We start from the raw sequence: 26,424 nt of genomic DNA on the forward strand, positions 1-26,424 counted from the left end.
CTCCAAGTACTCAACAACTTGTGCCACATACTTTCAAAAGTAGCCTATGTGTTAATTCTAGGTATAAGCTAATTCTGTTCCAGATTTCTTTGAACTCCATCCAGCAGTTTCAGTGTGAGGATTAACAGACATACTCACACACAGGCTTTCACATTTATAATATATATGGGGACTACAGTTAAATGATGTCCTATAAATATTCTAAGGCATCCCACTTGATATACCCATGACTGTAATGATGTCCTCAAACAATTTATTACTCTAACAGAAATTTGAGAATGAAAAGAAATACAAATGATTCAGTTGGAGTTGATTGATATATGATGCACAGACACATATATAGAGCATCTGCAAATAACATGGTAACTGAAATACCACAGCTCTGTAAATCATTGGTGTTGTGATGCAGAATATTTGCCAACTGGTTGACTGAGTTTGTAGCTTGTCATAGTCTGACAGCAGCCATTCATGAGGGTAGCCAGCTGGTTTCCTTTGACATCCATATAGAACTGTGGACAATAATTATAGCACAGCTTGTATATGATATAGCTGCTTAAAAGAATGGCTCAACTCTAACAGGAGAGGGAGTGCCTGTGACTGGACTGTTGTAAGAGGTGGTGAGTCGATGTATGAGACTGGTCATGAACAAGCATTTTTCACAGAGGAATGACTTATCAGGTTCAGATCTGAAAGAAGAGATGCCAGAGGCATGGGCTAAGATAATGCATAGGTTTGTTGGTCAATGAAATTCTATTTTGGATGCTGAAGGTAGGATTGGGGTAAGGGATCCCTTATCTCAAGGCATGATGAGAGGTTTAGTTTCTCAAGCCCTAGATGATACTGAGAGATAAATAGAGTGTTGGGTTGTGAATCATTCAAGATAGATATGGGTATGTTGGTGTCACATAATAAAACAGTACAGCAAACATGTTTCCAAACTAGTTGGATAGGGTATTGTGTGTCTGAAAAGCTCTGGTGAAGTTATTTGCGTTTTTGGACAACTGCTTCTTTCTACTTCATATGGGGCCAAGGATCTAAAGAAGGTTCTTTTTAACATGAAATGCATAACAGTTTTCAATATGGAGGTAATTATCTGGGTTACACTGCTACCAGTAACTTTCTATTTATTTTATGTTGAATTTAACAGTTTGCCGTGTGTTTTGAACATCATTTCCTCATCCTTAGGAATGTTTATGCACAGAATAAATGGCATTTAACAATAAAATTTTTAATCTAAAGGTAACAAAGACATTATGTAGCTTAAATTACATGCCATGCACCATTCTGCTGTTGTAATCACAACCCCTCCCCCCTTCCCCCACCCTGGCAGATTAATTCATTACATTGTTTTGTAAAATAAGATTTATTCTGTATGCCAATATGCATGAGGATGCTCAAAACATACAAAAATTTGTGAAATTAGACATAAAATAAAGTGACTGGCCATACTGTAACACAAATAATTATTTTACATGGTCATGGTTCTTACACATTGGTGTTATTAAAATGCAGGCATTGTTGAAGATTGTTGCATTTGTTATGTACAGAGGATTTCATGGAGTTATCATAGAGGTGGATATCAAGATCTAGGAAGATAGCTCAATGAGTTAAGAAGGACTGGGTAAATCATATTTTGGACTACACATTAAGGTTCTGTAGCAAAGAGAAGATGCTATATTGTCATATGTCCAGATTGTGATGATATCATCAAGGATTCTGAATCAATAGACAGGAGGATTCCTTACAGATGCTCAAAAACATGCTGCTGTCAGATCGTATCATTTGAATGCTCACAGCTATCATGTGGATTTCTTGTGGGGTTGGTGTTTTGTGAGCCATGTGAGGAAATTGTCTTAAGGGGGCTCATAAACATGCTGGTTGGTGTAAGATGGTATCATTTGAATGCCCATAGCTGTTCTCTGCATTTGGAGTTTTGTGAAATGTGTGAGGAAACTACAGAAGGAAGTGAACTAATGAATGTTCCTGAAGGAATGTGTTACAGAACAACTTAAGTTAGAGCAGCCAAATCACCAAACTCAATGGAAGATATGCATCAATTACACTCAGTTACATTAAAAATGAAATAGGGTAAGCAAACTCCTCAGTGTAGATCATTCTCACGCAGGCAGAATCAACAATGTAACCCTGTCACAATGTCTGTGTTATTGACATGGAGAACACCACACACAGACATGACAAATGTCCATTTCATAAAGCTGTCTGCCACAACAACAGCAAAAAGGAGTACATCACTAAAGAATGTTAACTGGGGAAGATGGCTTCAGCAATTCAAGGAACAGAGCAAGCTACTGTATTGTCACAACCAACAGAGCAGGTTAATACGTCATAATAATTTAGCAGAAACAATGAAAACAAAGTAATTAATCCACTACATAAATGAATGTTTAAAATTCATCAATCAAACATTTGCTAGTTAGTAGCTCAATTGTTAAGTGCCAGACTAGAAATTCAAAGGTCTTAGGTTTGATGACAGTTAGTCCACAATTTTTTTCTGTCACATATCAATTCTTTCAACTCTGGGAATGATTTTTGTAAGTAAAAAATGCAAAGTTACATTATGATACAGAGCTTATGTTAAACTGTGAATTTCCCTACATGTGGATTAGTAAGTCAGTTTGAAAGTCAGAGGAAGGCAAGGGCATACCAACTCTTAATAGGAACAAGTCTAGTAAATGAGTACTGTCTTCAAACTAATATGTGGATCTGTCCCAGCTTTAACTTTATCTGCTCTTCAGGTTCAATGCATTAGATTTTTCTCCACTACAATCAGGAAGACAGTACATCAACAAGCTGTGCTTGGGTGAAAGAGTACTTCAACAATCCTAGACTGACAGCAGATAACAGAATCCATGATAGGAATTATTTTTGTTGATTTATTTTCTGCTCCTAACAAAATTTATTCATTGATCACTGCATAACTTTGTTTTGCTGCAACTCAAAAGGAGCAACTGGAGTAATTAGTTGTTCATTATGAGAGTGTTTTAAGTGATGTAGCAGGCAAGTTAGTAGGACCTCTAATCATGGTACACTTTCAACCTGAAGCTACACCAATTTTTTCACATACCTGTAAAATACCTTTAGGGCTTTGAGAAAAATATGCAAAGAAAACTGAAGAAAAACTAGCATTGGGATTCTGTGTTCCCCATTATTGTCAAGAAACATGGGAAATTACGTATTACTGGTGACTACATGTTGACTTAAAATCCTCATATGCCTATACACATGTGCTAACATTGAATACATCAAAACACTAAATAGTCGCTGTAAAGATGACACATTGCAGGCAGGTATGATGAAAAGCCAGTTCACATTTAGCTTTCAGCCGAAGCGTTCTTCAGAAAAGGAAACCAACACACATTCACACAAGTAAGCACACCTAATGCACACATGACCAGCATCACCAGCAGTTCGATCCGAGCTGCTGGTCATGTGTACATGAGGTGTGCTTGCTTGTGTGAATGTGTGTGGGTTTCCTTTTCTGAAGAAGGCTTTGGCTAAAAGCTAAATGTGAACTGTCTTTTTGTTGTGCCTGTTTGCAACTCAATGTGTCCTCTTTGTGGCGAATAGCAATCTACCTTTTCCTTACATTATTGATATTCCAACCTGTAGTTCCCATTATTCAACAAATTGAATAATTCTTTATAAAAACCAGTTTGACCAAAGCAGTATGCATCCTATCCAGTCATTCCCAGTGTATTTCTTATTTCTTTTTAGGGTCAATTCATCCAAAAGATGGAACTGCTGAAAAAATATAGTTACAATTGAAACAGTTACTAGAAAAATGTAACATTGCAGCCTGCACATAGTAAAGTGTATGAAAGAAAATTCATCTAATGTCTTCCATCAAAACATCAGAAACTTTATGGATCAAAAGAGATAAACTTCCTACATCCACACAGGGAAATGAACAAATAGATGAAATGTAAGCAGATTTATTGTGCATATCAGATCATCACATGGAAATCACTAGAGGTGGACTGACCATTCATGATGAAAACAAGGTAATATCATACTACTGTAGAATGAGTAAGATCTAAGGAAAACTGACTATGCAGATATATATATATATATATATATATATATTCTTCAGGTTAATGCGTATTGCATTAAACACCTCTCTGAATGTTGTGCCACAATAGTGGGTCAAGAAAAAGAGGAGCTGATAGCTTACAGACCACCCACATGAACAAAATTAAGTTTCACACTGTTGTGAGAGTGCCACGACATTTAACAGTGCCACCACGACAGTACGCACAAACGGCGATAGAGGTGCTCCGCAAATCGGCTGAGCATGGGAGTGCCACCTAGCTACGAACGGCGCCGGTCGCATGTCACAGCATGGCAGTCGAATACGAGAGACTGAGTTGTAATCATGTGATCAGCTATTGTTTTTAGAGAGAGTGTGAATATCCACGCAATTATTGTGATTAAAGGTTATAACACTTTTTGGCGACGAGGTCGGGATATTTTCACTGCGTTGTGGATTTGCGTGTTCGTGAAGGGGCAGACATGGAACAGCTTATGTACGCGCTCATTGAACAACAAACACAGCTGATGGCTACTATTCAGGCTCAACAAACACAGCTGACGGCAGCGATTCAGGCGTTGTCGACGTGGCTTACTCATCGTCTGTCTTCCTCTTCTCCGCCTCCATTCCCTCCTTACGACGAGGCCGCTGAAGACTGGGAGGATTATGAGAAGCGTTTGCGGCAACACTTCTTGGCTTTCGGTGTTGTAGATGCTCCTATGTGTAAGTCGTTATTTCTATCTTGGATTTCCCCTCGAGTCTATCAGCTGCTATCTCAGTTAGCCCCTCTGCGGGAACCTGCCTCCCTGTCCTTCCAAGAAATGTGCGACTTATTGTCTGCCTATTATCGAAAAAACACCCACGTCATTGCCGCCCGCGTGGCGTTCTACCGGTGTCGTAAACAGCCCCATCAATCTTACCGGGCTTGGGCGGCTGAACTACACGGTCTGAGTAGGAAATGTTAGTTTGTCACGGACACACATCACGAGTCTGATGCTGACTCAATGGTTAGGGATGCTATTCTATGGCTTGCTCCTGATAAAGAAGTTTGGCAACGTGCCCTCCAACTGCCAAACCCGTCGTTGTCCGAAGTTCTAAGCATTGCTCAATCCTTTTGAAGTGTCTCACGCTGCTGGCACGCAAATCGATGCGTGGTGTGATGTAGGCGCTGTACAGTCAACTCTCGACACGGGCAATTTGCCTGTTTCACAGGAGAACGACGATGTGGCGGCGGTTCACTCGTGTCAACAACGTCGCGTTCTGCCGCAACGCTCGCAGCGAAACCAGCAACCACAGAAGCCGGTTCGTTCCGCACTTCCTTCTTGCCCCCGTTGTTTCGTACAGCACGACAGGGCAGTGTGTCCAAAACGTTGGGCCACGTGTAATTCATGTAGGAAAAAAGGCCACATTGCTTCTGTGTGTCAGTCCCATAAAATTCCTGTCGACGAGGACGAGGCGTCGGACATGGATGTTCTCTGTGTGCTTTCTCAAACAAATAAGTTGTTTGTTACTGTTCGTGTTCTGAATAAAGACATCCGCATGCAAGTGGACACTGGCTCTGCAGCAACTCTCATTAATTCTCGCACGTATTTGGCGTTGGGCTCCCATCCTTTGTCTCCAGTTACGCGAAATCTGAGGACTTATAATAAACAGAAAATTCCTATCATGGGCCAGTTTGATGCTTCCACTGCCTACAAGTCTGTTGTTCGGCCCCTCACGTTTTATGTGGTGGATCATGCGGGTCAACGCTCAGAGCCTCATTGACACTTTTCCTCTTCCCCGTCCTGCGGAGTTGTTTACCAAGCTCGCTGGGGGCCAGTTCTTTTCCAAACTTGACTTATCGGAGGCATACCATCAGTTGACGTTGGACGCTACTTCCAAGGAATTTCTCGTTATCAACACTCCTTGTGGGTTGTATCAGTACCAGCGATTACCATTTGGCGTCGCTAGCGCACCGGCCATTTTTCAGCGGTTTTTGGAACAGCTCACGGCTTCCGTTCCCGGCTGCATAAACTATCTGGATGACATTGTTGTCACGGGAGCCTCCACTGAGGAGCACCTTCGTAATTTACGTTCACTGTTTCGGGTTTTGCATTCGGCTGGGTTGAGGTGCAATCTGGACAAGTCACAGTTCTTCCAACCCTCCATTGAGTATCTTGGTTTCCACTTGTCCCGTGAGGGTATACGCCCTCTCCGTCAGCACGTTGCGGCCATTAACACTCCACCCCGGCCGTCTACGGTCAAAGAACTTCAGGCGTTTCTAGGCAAGATTGCTTATTATCACAAATTCATTCCATCCGCAGCGGCGGTAGCTTATCCTCTGCATCAGCTGTTACGTAAAAACGTCCCCTTCTGTTGGTCCGACGGGTGTGAGCAGGCTTTTGTCCGCCTGAAGGCTCATTTGCAGTCGGCGCCTTGTCTTGCCACATTCCGTCCGGGTCAGCACTTGGTTCTGGCGACTGATGCGTCACAGTATGGCCTAGGGGCTGTTCTCGCCCATCGGTATGAGGATGGGTCAGAACGACCCATCGCCTATGCTTCCAAGACCCTCAACGAAGCGCAACGGCGTTACTCTCAAATCGAAAAGTTCAGCGTTTTTTTGTATGGTTCTAAGTTTCACCTCATCGCCGACCACAAACCGCTGGTCTCTCTGTTCAGCCCATCGGCGTCACTTCCGGATAAGGCAGCTCACCGCCTGCAACGTTGGGCCTTATACTTGTCTCGTTTTCAGTATGAGATTCACTATCGCCCCACGGACCAGTACGCCAACGCTGATGCATTGTCGCGATTGCCGATGGGCCCCGACCCTGTTTTCGATCGTGATGAACTCCTCTGTTTCCACATTCATGAGGAAGAACGTCATGCGGTCGAGGGCTTTCCACTTACAGGTTTGCAGGTCACGTCGGCTACTGCGCGGGACCCAGTCCTGCGTCGGGTGATCGGTTTTGTTCAACGAGTTTGGCCGGACAGGACCAAGGGCCAGGCATCGGATCCCCTTCGCAACTACCACGCCTTGCGCCTTCGTCTGTCTGTTCGTGATGGTGTTGTTCTTCTAGCCACGGATTGTGCATCTCCACAGGTCATGGTGCCAGCCTCTCTTCGCAAAGATGTTCTCAAACTGTTGCACGAAGGCCATTGGGGTATTTCTCGAACTAAGTCCCTGGCCCGCCGGCACGTTTATTGGCCCGGTATTGATTCGGACATCGCCCATATGGTTGCTGCGTGTGGCCAGTGTGCTCAACAACTGGCAGCACCTCGTACAATGCCCTCTCCATGGCCTGATCCAGCTCAGCCATGGGAACGGGTGCACGTTGACTTTGCTGGCCCCTTCCTCGATACTTATTGGCTACTGTTGATTGACGCCTTCTCGAAGTTTCCGTTTGTTGTTAGATGTCCGTCACCCACCACTGCGGCGACGACGCTGGCTTTGTCCAAAATCTTTGCGCTAGAAGGTCTTCCATCCACGATCGTCACGGACAATGGCCCTCAGTTCTCTTCGCAGGCCTTCCGTGATTTTTGTACTGGACAAGGGATTCATCATGTTACCGCACCTCCCTTCCATCCGCAATCGAATGGGGAGGTCGAGCGCCTTGTCCGCACTTTCAAATGCCAGATGAAAAAATTCCTTAGTGATTTTTCCACAGATGACGCCCTGCTGCAATTTCTGAGTTTTTATCGCTTCGCGCCTCTGGGTGATCGCAGCCCTGCTGAACTCTTGCATGACCGCCAACCGCGCAGTCTACTGCACCTGCTTCACCCTGTCAGGCCTTGTACAGTGTCCTCTAGTGCGGGAAAATACTTGGTGGGTGCCGACGTGTGGGCACGAGGGTATGGATCTCGCCCTAAATGGATTCCAGGGGTGGTCAAGGCACTTCGCGGCCGCCGGCTTTGTGAAATCCGTACGGGCGATGGCACAGTTGTTCGCCATTACGACCAGATGCGCCCACGAGTGGTGGCCATGCCGGTGCCACCGCCCCATCCTTCACCTACACCAGCCTGAGAAGCCAGTCCTTCGCTGCTGCTGATCTACCGTACGTGTTGATGCAGCCGACGTCGCTGCCGCTTCCGAGTATGCCGGAACCGGCCCCAGTCGCGACGCCGCCTTCTCCGGGACCCATCTCACTGGAGCACACTCCCAGGTCCATGACACCTATGGATGCTGCTCCGGAGTTTTCACCCATCGTCTCATCCAGGAGGCACGTTCCACGCACGAGCTTTCGTCCTGGACATTTTCGACCATACTCTCGTGTCTCTGCGCGGGATCTCCTCGGGGTCTCACAAGAGGCCATGGATGTCTCCGCGCTGTCCATGTCTCCAAGGAAGTGAGTGTTTTTTTTTTTCAAGGGGGGAAAAGTGTTGTGATAGTGCCATGACATTTAACAGTACCACCACGACAGTACGCACAAACGGCGATAGAGGTGCTCCGCTAATCGGCTGAGCACGGGAGTGCCACCTAGCTACAAACGGCGCCGGCCGCATGTCACGGCACGGCAGTCGAATACGAGAGACTGAGTTGTAATCATGCGATCAGCTATTGTTTCTAAGAGAGAGTGTGAATATCCACGAAATTATTGTGATTAAAGGTTATAACACATACAGCAGCTGAAAATAGTTTTAACAAGATTGTGAAGACTTAACTGTGGAATGAATGAATGAGTCTGGGGTGCAGCAAACTTTTCCACTACTTGTCAATGTCATATTGAAACAGTTCTACAAGGACTTGTAATTGCACTGAATTTCTTCAATGACATATTGCTATTTGCAGAGGGGTTTGAAAACCTAATACTAATTCTTGATATGACATTTGAATGATTGTGATGACATGAGCTTTGCCTCAGTCACAAGAAATTTAGCTTCACCCTTTCTATAATGCAGTTTCTGGGTCACAAAATGGATTCCAATAACATACAAAAAACAGCTGAACATACTGAGGCAATATGTGTTAAAGCCAACTGCAGAGGAAGAATTACAACTACTCACAAGCAAAGCTACATGTTTCTCTCTCATTATTCCAGCCATATCAAGAAGAATCAGCCCACTGAGGGATTTACTACTTACGGCCACTTTTAGGTGTACAAAAATTGTGGAAGCTCCCTATTATGATGTCTTGAATACACTGGGTTCTCTACAATTTTTGATGCCATATGATTCTGCATTTCTGCTAGTGCTAACAATAGCCACAAGTGAAATAGGACTAGGTGCTGAGTTCTTACATTAAGAACGGCCATGAACACCTAATAGCCTGTCAGCCACATACTACCTGTTACTGAACGGCAATATCCTCTGATTGACATAAAGGCATGATAATTTTATGAGCTGCTGAAAAATTCTCCTGTTTGTATATGGATGCCATTTTATACTGACATTTTGTGTTGACTATAATTGCCTTAATTTACATAAGATTGGAGTTTAATCCTAACCTCATCCAAATCTACCACAAATAAATGCAAAACATATGTACTTATTTAAAAAAAGCAGATAAAGATTCACTTGATGCTGTCCTAAGAGACAGTCTCCACTCCTTCCAAACTGACTATGTTAGCATGGATGAGATGTGGTTCAAATTCAAAGAAATAGTATCAACAACAGTTGAGAGATATGTACCAAATACATATTAATAAGAGATGATAATCACCCCTGTGGTACACACAACAGGTCAGAACACTGTTGTGGAAGCAACGAAAGAATCACACCAAATTTAAAAGAACAAAATCTCTACGATTGGCAATGTTTTACTGAAGCTTGAAACCTAGTGAATGAATTTAATTGATAAAAGGAGAAAATATAGAAATGCAGCAAATATAGCAGGTGAAAGGGAACACAAATGCCTAAAAAATGAGACTGACAGGAACTGCAAAAATGGCTGGAGGAAAAAATGTTAGGATTTAGAAGCATGTATCACTAGGGGGAAGAATGACATTGCCTACAGGACAATTAAAGAGACCTTTGGGAATAAAACAAGCAACTGTATGAATATCAAGAGCTCAAATGGGAGACAAGTCCTAAGTAAAGTAGGGAAAGCAGAAGGCTGGAAGGAGTACATAGATGGTCGGTACAAGGGAGATGAACCTGAAAGCAACTTTACAGAAATGGAAGAGGATGTAGATGAAGATGAGATGGAAGATGTGATACTGTGAGAAGAATTTCATAGAGCACTGAAGACCTAAGTCGAACCAAGGCCCTGGGAGAAGGCAATATTCTGTGAGAAGTACTGATAGCTTTGGGAGAGCCAGCCATGACAAAACTTTTACATCTGGTGTTCAAGATGTACGAGCCAGGTGAAATTCCCCCAGACATCAAGAAGAATGTAGTAACTCGAATTCCAAAGAAAGCTGTGCTGACAGGTGTGAATATTACCAAACTAACGGTATAATAAGTTATGGTTGCAAAAAAATAAATACTAACACAAATGCTTTACAGAAGAATGGCAACAGTAGTAGAAGCCAATCTCGGGGAAGATCACTTTGGATTCCACGTAAATGTAGCAACACACAAGGAAATACTGACCCAACTACTTCTCTTATACATGGGTTTAGGAAAAGCAAAGCTATGTTTATGAGGTTTGCCAACATCATTGTAATTCTGTCAGAGTCAGCAAAGGACTTGGAAGAGCAGTTGAAAGGAATGGACAGTGTCTTCAAAGGTGGCTATAAGATGAAAATCAAGAAAAGTAAAACAAAGATAATGGACTGTGGTCGAACTACAAATGCAAATACAAACATTTTATTTCACTTTTGAGCTCATTTACATGCAACTGATGTTGTCAAAGTTAACACAATAATAATAATGATAATAATAATAATAATAATAATAATAACAATAATAATAATATAAACTTGGGTAAATGTCATTAACTATCAGAAAATAATCCAGGATACATACACTACATGTTTAAATAAATGCCAATAATAACAAAAAGAATTAAATCAGGTGATACTGAGGGAATATGGTTAGGAAATCAGGCACTTCAAGTAGTTGATGAACTTTGCTATTTGGGCAGCAAAGTAACTGATGATGGCTGAAGAAGAGAAATTTGTTTTAGGAAGTCATTGCTGAAAGAATTTGTGTGGAGGGAAAAGTATTTGTGTTGCATGGAAGTGAAACATGGATGATAAACAGTTTAGACAAGAAGGGAACAGACATCTTTAAAATATGATGCTACAGAAGAATGCTGAAGAGTAGATGGACAGATTATGTAACTAATTAGGAGGTGGAATTGGGGAAGAAAGAAATTTATAGAAAAACCCGAGTAGAAGACAGTATCAATTGATGGGACAGATGGAGGGCACTGTGTGGGGTAAAATTTGTAAAGGGAGACCAGGATATAAATACAGCAAGCAGAAAGATTTAGGTTGCAGAGACAAAGAAGCTTGTATAGGATAGAGTAGCATGGAGAGTTGCATCAGACCAATCTTCAGGCTGAAGACCACAGCAGCAGCAGCAACAACAACAACAAAAACAACAACAACAGTGGATGTCAAACTGAATCCACATTTTTAGATTTCCAGCACCATCCCTTGAATGGACTTCTAATCAAACTGCATGCCTACAGAATATCATCTCAGTTGTGCCACTGGATTCAAGTTTTCCTGTCAGGGCGCTCACAGTTACTAGTAACTGATGGAAAGGCATCATGTAAAACAGAAGAGATATTTGGCATTCCTAAGGCAAGTGTTATAGGTCCTCTGCTGTTCCTGATCTATATAAACGATTTAGGAGACAATCTGAGCAGTTCTCTCAGATTGTTTGCAGGTGATGCTGTCATTTACCATCCCGTAATGTCATCAGATGATCAGAAGGAATTGCAAATTGATTTAGACAAGATATCTGTATGGTGCAAAAAGTGACAGTTGATTTTAAATAATGAAAATTGTGAGGTCATCCTCATGGCACTAAAAGGAATCTGTTAAATTTTGGTTACACAATAAATCACACAAATCTACAGGCCACAATTTCAACTAAATACTTAAAATTACAAATAATTTAAACTGAAATGATCACATAGGTAATCTTGTGGGGAAACAGCAATTTGTTAGCAGAACACATGTGAGATGCAACAGGTCTACTGAAGAGACTGCCTACACTACATTTTTATGTCCTCTTCTGGAGCATTGCTGGGTAGTGTGGGATCCGCATCAGATAGGATGGATGGAGGCCATCAAAAAAGTTCAAAGAAGGGCAGCACATGTTCTATTATTGTGAAATAGGGGCGAATGATGATAGAGTATGCAAAATGGAAGCAAAGTTAGCAAAAGGGTACAACTGAGTAATGCATCTTACCAGTGTGTGACGGGCTTAGTCTGGGGAAGCAAGGTGCCAATGCAGTGTAAAAAAAAGTCATGTACCACACATAATTTAGACCCAGACTGACATGTTCTTCAGAGTCCTGGACAGTACAAGAAGAGAAGGAAATAGAATCCAAGTCAGTGAAATAGAATTTCTATACAGTATGTTAAGGACGGCAATGATGTACATAGATACCGAAAATATTAGGAATGAAACTGGAGTAGAAACTCTGAATGAGTGAACTGAGAATAACAGGTTCATATGGACTGGCCATGTTAAGAGAATGGAAGATCAAAGACTATCAAAACAAATCATGGAGATCATGTTTGAGGGAAAGAGAGCAAATGGAGACCTAGATAAAGATGGATTGTCTCAATAAAAATGAATTCAAGAAGAAGGAATCTGGACTGGAACAAAACAGGTATAGATGAAGAATGGCAGAAAGACAGAGGAAAGTGGAGTAGTAACATAAATGTCCCAACCCAGCTTGATGCTGGATGACTGAGAAACAAAGACAATAATGAGAGGGGTGAGTGCCACACATATAATATGCAAATTATGGTTCAAATGGCTCTGAGCACTATGGGACTTAACAGCTATGGTCATCAGTCCCCTAAAACTTAGAACTACTTAAAGCTAACTAACCTAAGGACATCACACAACACCCAGCCATCACGAGGCAGAGAAAATCCCTGACCCCACCAGGAATCGAACCCGGGAATCCGGGCATGGGAAGTGAGAATGCTACCGCACAACAACGAGATGCTGGCTGCAAATTATGGTGGCAATCATTGAAACAAAGACAGTTTTCATTGTGGCAGGAACTCCTCATCAAATTTCCATCACTAATTTCTCCTCCAAATGCCAAAATATTTTGTTGGCACACAACTACATAGGAAAAAACAATCATCGTCAAAAAATACGAGAAATCAGAGCTCATGCAGAAAGTTTAAGTGTTTGTTTCTCCTGTATACTGTTCGAGAGTGGAATGGTACAGAAATAGCTTGAAGGTAATCAACGAACACTGTGCTGGGCACTTAACTGTGGATTGCAGAGTAATCATGTAGATGTAGATAAAGATGTAGGTAAAACTGTCTTGCACAAATTCTACATCTAGAGAAATCATTACCCATCTTATGCCATAGCTGTATGTCAAATTATGCAGATTATCCTTGCCATAACTAGCTATTTCTTGTCTAGTTGTGATGCCATGTTTCCACAGGAATCTACTGGTCTTTTGAGATGTCGGACCACCATAAAGAAGATAAATGATTCTTAGCATATCTTCCTCTATTTCAAAGATAAAATTCTTCCCTCTAGGTCTAAGAGAGGTGTGTACCACTTTCCATGCAAATATGGCATGTCTTATGCAGGGCGACTAAAACAACCAAGCAAATTAGCTGTCACCAACCACCGACTTGAATACGACTCTGAAATGAAATAAAATGAAAGCAGTGTCATGATGAAAATTTGAAATTTCTGGGACAATGTAAGTGAAGAATCTATCAAAATAAAGATTCTCGAAAACTTAACAAACTAAGATGGAGGATTCCATTTAAACAAGGCTTGGAGTCTGTCACTCAATTTATTAAGATCTCACTAGACATAACATCCTCTAGAGATAATAAACACTGATAGAATATGTGTTCCATGGAATATCACTGCAAGCTCTGAAAAACAAAAGAGGATCAAAGAGCAGAGTGGGTGTTGGGAGTTGAAGTCACAAACAAGGCACATCATCAATAGTAGTTCATGTTCTGGTTGGAGTTCAGGCAGTGAGTACATGTAACAGTGGGAAACTGTGTTGTTCACCAAAATGTTGTGCATAAAATGGAAACTTAAAGTTAGATGAACACACAGAAGCTCTCTATCAATCAGTCATGTGAGGAAAACTTGAACACCAGATCATGACAAATTTGGTCAGTCAGTATTCTGTCAAATGGGACAGTGAATGGTTGTACAATGGCTGATAGCAGAAAATAACTTGGCACACACTAGATACAAGCCACTAGGAGTTTATTATACACTGGCAGTTTCCCATTTAATATTCCAGCACTGGATCACCGTCATTCCCAGTGCACTATGGAAAGCATTTCTGAATGATCTACATGCATCTCATTTAGCAATCATTACATCTACATCTACATGACTACTCTGCAATTCACATTTAAGTGCTTGGCAGAGGGTTCATTGAACCACAATCATACTATCTCTCTACCATTCCTCTCCAGAACAGCACGCGGGAAAAGCAAACACCTAAACCTTTCTGTTCGAGCTCTGATTTCTCTTATTTTATTTTGATAATCATTCCTACCTATGTATATTGGGTTCAACAAAATATTTTCACATTCGGAAGAGAAAGTTGGTGACTAAAATTTCGTAAATAGATCTCACCGCGACGAAAAACGTCTTTATTTTAATGACTTCCATCCCAACTCGCGTATCATATCTGCCACACTCTCTCCCCTATTACGTGATAATACAAAACAAGCTGTCCTTTTTTGCACCATTTCAATGTCCTCCATCCATTCCACCTGGTAAGGATCCCACACTGCGCAGCAATATTCTAACAGAGGATGAACAAGTGTAGTGTAAGCTATCTCTTTTGTGGACATGTTGCATCTTTTAAGTGCCCTGCCAATGAAACGCAACCTTTGGCTCACCTTCCCCACAATATTATCTATGTGGTCTTGTTGGGTTAGGTTAGTGTTTTTTAATGCCCCGTCAACAACGAGGTCATTAGAGATGGAGCGCAAGCTCGGGTTAGGGAAGGATGAGGAAGGAAATTGGCCATGCCCTTTCAAAGGAACCATCCTGGCATTTGCCTGAAACGATTTAGGGAAATCATGCAAAACCTAAATCAGGATGGCTGGAGACAGGATTGAACCATTGTCCTCCCGAATGCGAATCCAGTGTGCTAACCACCGGGCCACCTCGCTCGGTGTAAGTTGTTCGTGATTTTAACACCCAGGTACTTAGTTGAGTTGACAGCCTTGAGAATTGTACTATTTATCGAGTAATTGAATTCCAATGGATTTCTTTTGGAACTCATGTGGATCACCTCACACTTTTCGTTATTTAACATTAACTGCCACCTGCCACACCATACAGCAATCTTTTCTAAATCGCTTTGCAACTGATACTGGTCTTCGGATGCCCTTACTAGATGGTAAATTACAGCATCATCTGCGAACAACCTAAGAGAACTGCTCAGATTGTCACCCAGGTCATTTATATAGATCAGGAACAGCAGAGGTCCCAGGATGCTTCCCTGGTGAACACCTGATATCACTTCAGTTTTACTCGATGATTTGCCGTCTATTACTACAAACTACGACCTTCCTGACAGGAAATCACAAATCCAGTCGCACAACTGAAACGATACCCCATAGGCCCGCAGCTTGATTAGAAGTCGCTTGTGAGGAACGATGTCAAAAGCTTTCCAGGAATCCAGAAATGCGGAATCAACCTGAGATCCCCTGTCAATAGTGGCCATTACTTCATGCAAATAAAGAGCTAGCCGCGCTGCACAAGAACGATGTTTTGTGAAACCATGCTGATTACGTATCAATAGATCATTTCCTTTGAGGTGATTCATAATGTTTGAATACAGTATATGCTCCAAAACCCTTCTGCAAGTCGACGCCAATGATATAGGTCTGTAGTTCGATGGATTACTCCTACTAACGTTCTTAAACACTGGTGCGACCTGCGCAATTTTCGAATCTGTAGGTACAGATCTATCGGTGAGCGAGCGGTTGTATATAATTGCTAAGTAGGGAGCTATTGTATCAGCGTAATCTGAAAGGAACCTAATCAGTATACTATCTGGACCTGAAGACTTGCCCGTATCAAGCGATTTGATTTGCTTTGCAACCCATAAGGTATCTACTTGTAAGAAACTCATGCTAGCAGCTGTTCAAGTTTCAAATTCTGGAATATTCCCTTCGTCTTCCTTGGTGAAGGAATTTCAGAAAACTGCATTCAATAACTCCGCTTTAGCGGCACAGTCATCGGTAACAGTACCATCGGCACTGCGCAGCGAAGGTACTGACTGCGTCTTGCTGCTTGTGTACTTTACATACGACCAGAATTTCTTCAGATTTTCTACCAAATTTCGAGACAATGTTTCATTGTGGAACCTAATAAAGGCATAACAAATTGAAGTCTGTGCCAAATTTTGTGCGTCTGTAAATTTTAGCCAATCTTTCGGATTTCGCGTTCTTCTGAACTTCGCATGCTTTTTCCGTTGCCTCTGCAACAGAGTTCAGACCTGTTTTGTGTACCATGGGGGATCAGTTCAATCTCTTACCAATTTATGAGGTATGAATCTCTCAATTGCTGTTGCTACTATATCTTTGAATTTGAGACACATCTCGTCTACATTTGAATAGTCAGTTTGGAAGGAATGGAGATGTCTCTTAGGAAGGCTTCTAGTGACACTTTATCTGCTTTTTTAAATAAAATTATTTTGTGTTTGTTTCTGGTGGATTTGGAAGAAATGGTATTGAGCCTAGCTACAACGACCTTGTGATCACTAATCCCTGTATCAGTCATGAGGCTCTCTATTAGTTCTGTATTGTTTGTGGCTAAGAGGTCAAGAGTGTTTTCGCAACCATTTACAATTTGCGTGGGTTCGTGGACTAACTGCTCGAAATAATTTTCAGAGAAAGCATTTTTCTGCCTACCACTGGTTTTGAACAAGTATTTTTGCCAACATATTGGGGGAAGGTTGAAGTCCCCATCAACTATAACCATATGAGTGGGGTGTTTATTTGTTACAAGACTCAAATTTTCTCTGAACTGTTCAGCAACTATATCATCAGAGTCTGGGTGTCGGTAGAAGGAGCCAATTATTAACCTAGTTCGGCTGTTAAGTATAACCTTCACCCATACCAATTCGCACAGAGTATCTACTTCGACTTCACTACAAGATGAACCACTACTGACAGACACAAACACTCCACCACAAATTCTGCCTAATCTGTCTTTCCTGAACACCGTCTGAGACTTCGTAAAAATTTCTCCAGAACTTATTTCAGGCTTTAGCCAGCTTTCTGTAGCTATAATGATTTCAGTGCATGAAGGACATTGCTTGTGCCTTCATTTACTGGCCTGCTATTGATGCAGCTATTGAATAAGTTGTCAAATCTTGCAGTGAGTGTTGTAGACAAACACACACTACTCCAAAAATTTTGGGACCATCTTACAGACATTGATAAAGTTGGACCTGTTGTGGGAGTGATGTTACTCATCTTTGTTGATAGCTTTAGCAAATGGCTAGAGATGAGAGAAACTCACTTTCCCATTACTACTTTGACTATTGCAATGTGAGATAATGTGTCCATTCCACATTCCTGAAAGTTTTTGTCCATGATGTGATTTACACAACACAATGTGTGAGTGAATGAATACCAAGCAGACAATAGAGAAGATAAATATAATTATATCTTTAGGTATTGTACTCTACAGGGTGATTCAAAAAGAATACTACAACTTTAAAAATGTGTATTTAATGAAAGAAACATAATATAACATTCTGTTATACATCATTACAAAGAGTATTTGAAAAGGTTTTTTTTCACTCAAAAACAAGTTCAGAGATGTTCAATATGGCCCCCTCCAGACACTCGAGCAATATCAACCTGATACTCCAACTCAGATCATCAATGGTGGCTGGGAGAGGTGGCCGAAACACCATATCCTTAACATAGCCCCATAAGAAAAAATCGCAGGGGGTAAGATCAGGGCTTCTTGGAGGCCAGTGATGAAGTGCTCTGTCACGGGCTGCCTGGCGGCCGATCCATCGCCTCGGGTAGTTGACGTTCAGGTAGTTACGGACAGATAGGTGCCAATGTGGTGGCGCTCCATCCTGCTGAAATATGAATTGTTGTGCTTCTTGTTCGAGCTGAGGGAACAGCCAATTCTCTAACATCTCCAGATACTGTAGTCCAGTTACAGTAGCACCTTCGAAGAAAAAGGGACCAAAAACTTTATTGGCTGAAATGGCACAGAAAACGTTCACCTTAGGCGAGTCACGTTCATACTGAGTTGTTTCCCGCGGATTCTCAGTGCCCCATATACAGACATTGTGACGATTGACTTTCCCGTTAGTGTGGAAAGTTGCTTCATCACTAAACACAATCTTTGAAACAAAAGATTCTTCTGTTTCCATTTGAGCAAGGATAAAATCACAGAAATCGATTCTTTTAATCTTATCAGCTGCAGACAGTGCTGGAACCAATTTCAGACGATAAAGTTTCATATCTAACCTTTTTCGTAGGACTCTCCATAAAGTTGATTGTGGAATTTGCAGCTCTCTGCTAGCTCTGCGAGTCGATTTTCCTGGGCTGCGAACAAATGCTTGTTGGATGCGTGCTACATTTTCATCACTCGTTCTTGGCTGTCCAGAACTTTTCCCTGTGCACAAACACCCATTCTCTGTAAATTGTTTATACCAATGTTTAATACACCACCTATCAGGAGGCTTAACACCATACTTCGTTCGAAATGCACGCTGAACAACGGTCGTCGATTCACTTCTGCCGTACTCAATAACACAAAAAGCTTTCTGTTGAGCGGTCACCATCTTAGCATCAACTGTCGCTGACGCCTAGTCAACAGCGCCTCAAGCGAACAAATGTACAACTAAATGAAACTTTATAGCTGCATTAATTCGCCGACAGATAGTGCTTAGCTCTGCCTTTTGTCGTTGCAGAGTTTTAAATTCCTAAAGTTGTGGTATTCTTTTGAATCACCCTGTATTAGGACAGCTGATAGTAAATTCAGGAAAAAGTCAGAAGAAAATGCATGTAACATCTGGAATCAAAGTATTGTATGGCAAGAAGAAAAACTGGAGGTGGATTACAACTATTACTAGAAAGTTATTCACTTAACACAAAATAATAAATCTATGTATCTTCCCATTTATTGAAGTGACCATGTCGATAAACATGAGAACTAGTGCCAGGTCCAGGACTCACAACATTTTGTTATCCAAGAAGACCTTCTGGACTGACCAACTGACGCAAATTCTCACTGTGATTTGATGTTTCCCTCTTAATTTCTGAACTTGTACGTGTAGCAGTTTTCCCTCCATGGGAGTAGCACTCTGTAACGCATTTTGACAGACTGCCTGTCTGCTAGAACACAATCTTGGATGGTATGTGCATGACCACAAAATAAGGATTTCATGAATGTTATTAGTTACTGAAGTGACCAAGCTCACATATATCTAAAGGGAATCATAGAATGGCAAAGAGAATTTGAGTCAGTCCACAAAAAATACTTGAATGACAGACTTGCTCATCAAATGTAAGATCTGAAAATTCAAGTATTCTTCTTGACACATACTTTAGAGTGTCACTTTGTTACAAAAATAATGTAAAGAATTGAGACCAGCTACTGGATAATGATGTTTACGACAGCTGTTAAAATGATGCAATTGTAGTTTATAAGCAAAAATAAAATACGTAACAAGGTACGTAAATGTTTCAGTTAGTTGTAGCATTGATGGTATTTGTACAGACACAGTACCATATATTGTTCAAAGTGATGATACTAACATTTTGTGAAAATATGGGTCCCAGTCAACAATTTCAACAACTGAGTAGGTTCCTTCTGTCAGTGGCTTAGCAATGGGAAGGGTCTGTTTCATCTGCACCAGAGTGACATGCCTGAAATGTCCAGCATTGTTGTCTTGTTCATGGGCATCAACCAGTACCATCATTTTACCATCTGGAGAAAAAATTGGCAACTGATAAAAATCCACCCATGCATTTCTGTTGTCTGTTGTGTAAACCTGCAAAAAGAAACTACTTTCAAGTGCAGCTTAAAGTAAGTGACAAATAATTAATACAAAATATCCAATAACATCAATAACATAAAAGCAGAAGCATTGAGTTGTCAAAAGGCACGTGCAAAAGGAATAAAACATGCTTGTTTTTGGAGTTACCCTTTGAATACCCACCCACCCACAAACAAACACACACACACACACACACACACACACACACACACACACACACACACACACACACACACACACACACATTCTACATGGTGCTGGCTGGACTAACAGTGCCAATGCCAATGCTGTATTTCAGAATATGGACTGGTAGTGATGGGGGTAGTGTGGATGGGACAGAAGGTGAGGGAGGTGAGAGGCAGAGAGAGGGACTGGTGGTGGGTGGCTAGTGTGTTGGAGGGAGTTAGTAGGTTTGCCAGTTGGAAATATGGGAGGGAGGGGATGCTGGTACATGGGCTAGGCATGTAATGCACTATTGTGGGGGCTGGTGGGGAGCAGTACATGTTAATGGCACTGTGCAGATGTGAACTGGCAGAGGGTGACAGAGAAGAGGAAGAGGAAACTGTTGGAAAGGTCATCTGAGATGGAGGACAAGATGATTATGGGAGTGGAAGATGTGCTATATGCATAACTCACATCTTTGTATTCAGAGAAGCTGGTGATAGAGGGAAGGACCCAGATGGCCTGGGTTGTGAAGCAACAATTGAAACCGAGCATGTTGTGGTCAGCTGCATGATGTGTCACCAGCTCATCAACTTTGTTCTTGCCAATAATTTGGGGATGGCCATTCATTATGGTGAGCAGCTCGTTGCTAGTAACCAACACATAAAGCTGTGCAGTGTTTGCAGCACTGTTGGTTTATGACTTGGTTGCTTTGACAGGTGGCCCAGCCTCTGGTAGGCTAGGATAAGTCTGTGATGGGAATGGGGTAGGAGGTGCTGGGTAGGTGGATTTGGAATGTCTTGCACTTGGTCTGCCACAGAGATATGATTCTATGGCAAGCAGCTGTAAGTGGGACTGGCATTGTGTACGTTGCATGGGTGATGGCACACTGCTTTAGGAAGGGTCAGAAGGATCTAGGGTAAGATGTCCCACATTTAATGGCAGGATGAGAGATTAGAGATAAATCAAAGCTGTGGCAAAGGATATTGTTCAGTTGTTAAAAGTCCAGAGTAATATTGGGTGACGAGGTGGGGCACGCCTTTGTAGCTGATTCTTGGGGGTGGTGTGAGGATTGGTGATGAGTGAGGATATGGCATGGGAAATCTCTCTGTGGACTAGGATTGGGATGTATTACCTGTCTGTAAAGGCTTTTGTGAGGCCTGCAGCATGCTGGGCAAGTGAGGTTTTGTCACTGCAGGTATGCCATCCACAGGTGGGTAGGTGGTAGGAGAGGAATTTTTTGCTATGATAAGGATGTCAGCAGTTGAAATTTAGGAACTTTTGGTGATTAGTGTGTTTAATGCAGACAGATGTGTGGACAGAGCTATCAGGGAGGTGGAGGATAACGTCCAAGAAGGTAACAGGTTGGGTAGAGAAGGATCAGATAAAGCAGATGGGTGTGAAGTTGTGAGGCTGTGAAGGGATGTGGATAGAGTGTCCTGGACCTTAGTCCAGATCATGAAAGTATCATCAATGAACCTGAAAAGGAATAAGGTTTGGGAGTTTTGCAAATCTAGGAAGGTTTTCTCTAGATGGCCTATAAACACATTGGCACAGGAAGATGTCATGCAGTTACCCGTGGCTATGCTGCAGACTTGTTTATATACTGTCCTTCCAAAGGAAAAGTAAGTATTTGTCAGGATATAGTTCATAAGGTGTATGAGGAATGAGACTGAAGGACATCAGCAGAAGTAGTGCTTGAGATTGGCAAGGTCATAACCATGAGGGATGTTACTGTATAGGGAGGTGGCATCAACAGTGACAACTAGGGATCCAGGAGGGGGGATGGTGGAAAGTTGGTGAAGGAAGTGGTTAGTAACTTTGAAGTGGAAGGCTAGGTTTCAGGCATTTGGTTGGAGGTGTTAGTCTACAACAGTGGAAATTCTTTCAGTGGACCACAATAGCTAGCACCAATGTCACATCAAGGAATGTTGCGTTTGTGGATCCTGTGGAGCATGTAGACGGTGAGAGTGTGTGGTGCAGTTGTAGTGAGGAGGGAGATGTACTCAGGTAGTGGTTCCAGGAAGAGCCTATGAATTTCAGTATGGACTGGAGGTTATGTTGGACTTCTGGGATGGTAATAGTGTGGCAGACATTGTAGGCAGACAATGCAGACAGCTGACAGAGGCCTTCTGTCAGGTAGTCACTGTAACTTACCACAACAGTGGTGGAGCCTTTCTCTACAGAGAGGATGATTATGCTAGGATCTGCTTTCAGGTTGAGTATCACTGTCCTTTCTACTGTTGAAAAGTTAGTGTTCTTAGGAAGGGTCCTGGGGAAGGATGGTGAGGTCAGTTGGAGGTAAGGAATTTCTGGAAGGTGACATGGTTGTGGTTAGATGGGAAAGTGGAAGGTCACACTTGAAAGGTGGTATGGACAGAGAGAGCCACAGTTCAGTGTTGGGATCAGGTTGACTTTGGGTGGAGGGATTGGTGGAAAAGAAGTATTTGCATTGTAGGGATCAGGAGAAGAGGAGTAGGTCTTTTACAAGTCCAGCATGGTTAAACTTGAGTGTAGGTCTGAAGGTGAGGCCTTTGTACAGAACTCAAATGTCTGTGGAACAGATGCTTTAGGTGGGAAGATTAATAACAATGTTCTGGGTTTTATTATTTTCTATGAGTGTAGGAAGGGTGCTGGGAGGGAGTTTTGGAGGATACGGTAAATTGAAGAGTACACAGCTATCCAGAGGCTGGGGGCTATGGGGGAGGGAGGGGTTGCCAGGGGGTTCACTGTGAGTAGGATGGGTGTTGATGGATACTAGTTCCCCAAGATGGGTGTAGAATGTCAACAGATTGGACAATTCATGGAGGTGATACCTGTAATCTCCTCCAGGTGTCTGAGTGCAAGGGGGCCTGTTTTGGAGATGTTGTGTGTGTAGTAAGGATAGCACAGTATTAGTATATTTTTTAGGGTGTAGAGGTGGTTCTAGGATGTCTATGCCATGAAGATTTGTTTCAATACGAAGTTTATGAGGGGTGAGAACTGATGGAATCTGGAAGGGTGAAGGTTGTTGTGAAAGGAAGGGTGGGGTCCAGAGGAGGAGATTTTTATGGTTTGGGCATTGAGGTGCAATTCCATGGCTTAAGAAGCATTTAAGGAATACTATATGGTATGGTGTTTTAGCCATAGAAAGTGATACTTTCCTGAACTGGTGCAGAAAGATGGATCAAGAGTCCATCATGGTGTTACAAAATGGGAAATGACATGGGAAATGGGTGAATGAAAGCATTATTTAGTTATAATGGGAGCTGGATAATACAGCATGAGTTCAGAAAATGAAAGGATGAAGGTAATTGTGCTGGAAGCAATAGCATAATTTTGTGGCATGAGGATATTTTGTTGCATGTAAGTTATCATCACACGTGGGAAAGAAGATGGACTGACATAAAATTCTAATGGGAGCCATGTGTGACAAGGGATGGGCAGATTTGATGTTAAATGTAGAGATTAGCTGCTGGAAGGTGTTATAACAGTGATCCTGTGGACAGGTGGTACGTAGAACAGCGTAACATGCAACTAAAGCAGCTGCGACTGGTGCTGTAGGGTGCCACAAAAGGCATGCCTCCTTTGTTACTATCTATAATCTACATCCTCTTTAGCCTTACTGTATTGACTATCTGCATCTTGTTCTACAGTTTCCCACTTGACATTGTTATGCACAAGCTTCATCACTGCCAACCACCATGAACACGTGCGATTTTTATGACACCCTATAGCAATGGTCGTAGCCATTATGACTGCGAAGCACACTGTTCTACATACTGTCTGTCCACCATATCACAGTTATAACTCCTTCCAACAGCTGACCACTACATTTAACTACTGAATCTGCCCACCCCTCTTCACTCATTGCTCCTATCAGAATTTTATGTCTTTACTTCTTCTTTACTGCATTTGATAATAACTGAAATGTGATCAAATATCTTCAAACCACTAAACCATACTATTGCTCCCAGTGCAATTCCTCCCTCTTTTTCACTCCCTGAACTCATGCTATATTATTCAGTTTCTCTTATAAGCAACTAATGCTCTCACTTGGTCATTTCCCACATCATCTCAAATTTACTAATACCATTCCTTCCCTAACGAACCTCGCTCCATCTTTCTTCACCAGTTCAGAAAAGTATTCCTTTCCCTGTTCCTTAAATGATGATTAAGCCATGGAATCCCCCTAGAACAGTGTAACCATAAAAATGCCCTCCTATGGAGCACACCCCTCCTCTCACAACGACCTTCACCTTTTGAGATACTGTCAGTCTCTATACTGCACAACGTGGTACTGCAGAAACACTTCTCCATGGCACAGGTATCCCAGAACCAACTAAACTTACACCACAAGATACTAGTACTGTGCAATCCTTACTACATACACAACATCTGCAAAGTAGAAATCTTTGCATTCTAACATCTGGAGGAGGATTCCAGACATCATATCCATAAGTTATCCAACTTATTCACATCCTACTCCCACCCTGGGGTACTACTATTCCTCAACACCCATCCTACTCACAGTGAACCCCCTCACAATCCCCTCATAGCATCCCGACCTTGGATAGCTGTCCTGTTCAGTTTGCAACATACAGGGTTTATGTAAAAAGAAATGAAACTGAGCTTTTGAATCAAAATTTATAGTAGATATCGTTACAACCACTTGTTACTCTTCAATGTATGACCCTTGAGAGTCAACAATTCACTGCATGCAAGATTTCCACGTTTCAAATGCTGCTGTGAATGCTGAGTCCAAGATGGCCTTGCTGTGGCGGCTTGGACCTTCTCCAGGGTCTCATGACAGTGTCCTTTCTGAGAATTTTTAGTTTGGGAAACAAAAAACGTCTAGTGGGGCCACATTGGGACTGCAGGGGGGCTGAGGAATCGTTGGAATCCCTTTCTTGGCCACGTAGCTGGCCACCATGAAGCAGGTGTGACTCGGTTCATTGTCATGATGCTGCTTCAAATCATTGGGGATGGCTGGCCTCATGCAGTGGACCCTGACTTTCAGTCTCTTGAGCATTTTGCAATAAAAAGCCCCACTGACTGTTTGGCCTTGGTGCACAAACTCATGATGAACCACGCCCCTGAAGTCGAAAAACACGATCAGAATGGCTTTCACCTTTGATTTGGTCATGCAAGCCTTTTTTGGATGTGCGGATGCTGTGGTGTGCCATTTGGCACTCATGTGCTTTGTCTCTTGGTCATACTGAAACACCCGGGTTTTGTCTCTGGTGATAATGTTATCTAAAAATTCCGGATCACCTTCAAGGCTATGGAGATTGTCTTGGCAGGTGTCCACATGTGCTTGCTTTTGAACATCTGACAAAATCTTCAGGACCATCTTGGTGCAGATCTTCCTCATCGACAATTCTTTGGTCGTCTGCTATCATCCTGACACTCATCAAATGGTCAGTGTTCAATAAAATGCACATACGGTCGATGATTTTGTCAGTTTTGCTAGTTGATGGGCGTCTGGAGTGTTCCTCATCCTTGATGCTGCTCCACCCCTCTTTAAAGCTCTTCACCCACCTGAAAACTTGAGCTTACGACGTAGACTTTCTGACACACATCCAACGTTTCTGTACCCAAGTTTCCTAGTTTCACACAAAACTTAATGGCATAACATTGATGATCATTTGCTACATGTTGTGCCACAACCAATGACTTTGTGACACGTCCACTCATCACACGATGCAGCCGCCGCGGAGACAAGAGCCCACAGGCAACTGGCATGCTGTGCCGCCCCCCCCCCCCTCCTCCCACCTTGGGTGAGCAAGTGCTACGAAGTACAGTTGCATCAGCAAAAAATCAGTATCATTACTTTTTATACAAACCCTGTATTCAAAAATTCTGTGAATCTCCACCCTCCCATATAACTACCCACTGATGACCTTTCAGGAATTCCTTATCTCCAACTTGACCTCACCATACACAGGCCCCCCCTCCCCCCCCCCCCCCTGCCCCACCGAGTCCCCTCTTAAATACACAGATTTTTCACCAAAAGAAAGAGCAGCCATACATAGCCTGAAAATAGTTCCTGACACAATCATCATCGAAGGGTCCACCACAGTCGTTATGAGTTGCAGTGACTAACTGATAGAGGGCCTCTGCCAACTGTCTGACATCCACC

The 26,424-nt window shown here is 42.4% G+C and overlaps 1 protein-coding gene across 1 annotated transcript in view; it reads right to left on the reverse strand.

Moving 5' to 3' along the window:
• LOC126272123 (venom dipeptidyl peptidase 4-like) overlaps positions 1–26,424 on the reverse strand; it is a 298,015-nt gene that overhangs the window by 22,717 nt on the left and 248,874 nt on the right. The window contains exon 10 of the mRNA XM_049974723.1: positions 19,900–20,135. Within this exon, the coding sequence (XP_049830680.1) occupies positions 19,900–20,135 (236 nt within the window). The remainder of the gene's footprint in view (positions 1–19,899; positions 20,136–26,424) is intronic.

The sequence above is a fragment of the Schistocerca gregaria genome, chromosome 5 (assembly GCF_023897955.1).
Source record: "Schistocerca gregaria isolate iqSchGreg1 chromosome 5, iqSchGreg1.2, whole genome shotgun sequence".
NCBI classification, from domain to species: domain Eukaryota; kingdom Metazoa; phylum Arthropoda; class Insecta; order Orthoptera; family Acrididae; genus Schistocerca; species Schistocerca gregaria.